The 1,638-nt window shown below is 56.5% G+C and overlaps 1 protein-coding gene across 1 annotated transcript in view; it reads left to right on the top strand.

Moving 5' to 3' along the window:
• Window positions 1–1,264: 1,264 nt before the first annotated feature.
• LOC111157643 (GTP binding protein 1) overlaps window positions 1,265–1,638 on the top strand; it is a 22,035-nt gene continuing 21,661 nt past the window's right edge. The window contains exon 1 of the mRNA XM_022519239.1: window positions 1,265–1,456. Coding sequence (XP_022374947.1) covers window positions 1,265–1,456 — 192 coding nt within the window. The remainder of the gene's footprint in view (window positions 1,457–1,638) is intronic.

Raw genomic sequence — 1,638 nt, 5'->3', positions numbered from 1 at the left:
AAAAAAAAAAAAAGACTTGATTGTGTTAAAAACAAAAATAGGTAGTTGGAAACAAGAGAAAGCAGAGGTTGCCTGTTTTTTTCTTTCAGGTGGATCCCTGAAACCGAAGGCCATTTTGAACCTTGGCTCTTAATAAGTCCTGTGTTCCAAACCCTTAATCTTGGCTATGTTACTATCTCGATGGCTGCTCTTTCTTGATTGCTGCCTGGGACTGGTGGCCACGGCCAGCATTATGCGAGTTTTGGCTAATCCCTTATTTTATCAAGCTTTTCAGACTTGAGACTGAAAGGGAAAGACCCCTCTCCCTTTTAGGGTCTTTTAGGGAAAGACTCTAAAACTTGTGCTGATGGTATTGTGGATTGGGACTTTACAAACTGATGATACGCTGGAAAAATCATCCATAAGAAACTACCCTAAGAGACCCTAGATCTCAGGTTCACAGTTCACATATGTGGTGATACACTTTTGGCTTGCGTTTTAGCTGGTTGCCTCTTTTTGGCCCTGTAATTGCTCTCTCCGCAGAGGCAGTGAATGGAAGATTCTCCCTAAGGTCAGCGTTTAATTAATTGCCTCGCTTTGGCTGCTACAGTATTCCAGGCATCGATCCTTCTATTAAAATTGCCTGGAGGCTGCCAGATCGTCAAACCCCGATCTACCAAGGACAGCCAGGAGGGAGTCACTACATTGAGAGGAGGGAGGCGCCCTGTGCAGTTTACTATCTCGGTCGCCCGCGGCCCGAGGCGCGGGACCTATCCCGTGACTAGATTGGGCCTTGCCCCTGTCCATCATCGGAAAGGACTCCGGGCGACTGTTTTGCCGTAAGAGTTGGAAACTGAGCACCGCCTATGGAAAAGAGGGAGGTGAGGGTAAACGTTGTGTGTACTTCCCCATTGATTGGGTGGCTACTGTGTCAATCATACCCTGCCCAGTCTCGTTGGCTGGAAGGCCCCAGGCAGGTAGCGTGGACGCGGTGCTGCCCCTCTCGAGCTGCGAACCAGGCGCGTGACGTCTCAGACATTTGTTGTTGGGGTTTGGACCTCATTAATTATTCATTAGGTACTTGAAAGGGCTCCAGTGATTGGTGGCTGGGAGGCCTGGTCGATTGTTTCTTAGCTAGAGATACGTGTCACCCTCTACGCGGCTGGAGAAGTTTCGCATAAATTATCCGATGAGGGGCGGGGCGGGGCCCCCCCCGCGCATAGATTAAGCAAATACGCCGAGGAGGGAGGGGAGGCCGGCTACGAATTAGCCTAAGTTATTAAAGATGGCGGCGGAGCGGAGTCGCTCCCCGATGGAGTCGCCGGTCCCGGCCTCTATGTTCGCCCCCGAGCCCACCTCCCCGGGGGCGGCCAGGGCCGCGGCGGCTGCCGCCCGGCTCCACGGCGGCTTCGACTCGGACTGCAGCGAGGACGGCGAGGCGCTCAACGGCGAGCCGGAGCTGGACCTCACCAGCAAGGTAGGCCCGGGCGCGGGCGCGGGCGCCGGCGCTGAGGGGACCCGGCGGGCGCTGAGGGGACGGGGCGGCGGGCCGAGCGGTCTCCGGGGCGACGGCGACGGCGCGGATGGAGGCGGGAGGGGCCGAGCCGAGCCCGCCCACCTGCCGGTGCGGGAAGCGTCTGGGGCTCCCCGGGGAGGGGT

Source organism: Enhydra lutris, unplaced genomic scaffold, assembly GCF_002288905.1.
Source record: "Enhydra lutris kenyoni isolate GAN:26980312 unplaced genomic scaffold, ASM228890v2 scaffoldscaffold55, whole genome shotgun sequence".
Taxonomy (NCBI): Eukaryota; Metazoa; Chordata; class Mammalia; order Carnivora; family Mustelidae; genus Enhydra; species Enhydra lutris.
The sequence above is the reverse complement of the archived record's forward strand: the minus strand, read 5'-3'. Positions and strand labels throughout refer to the sequence as shown.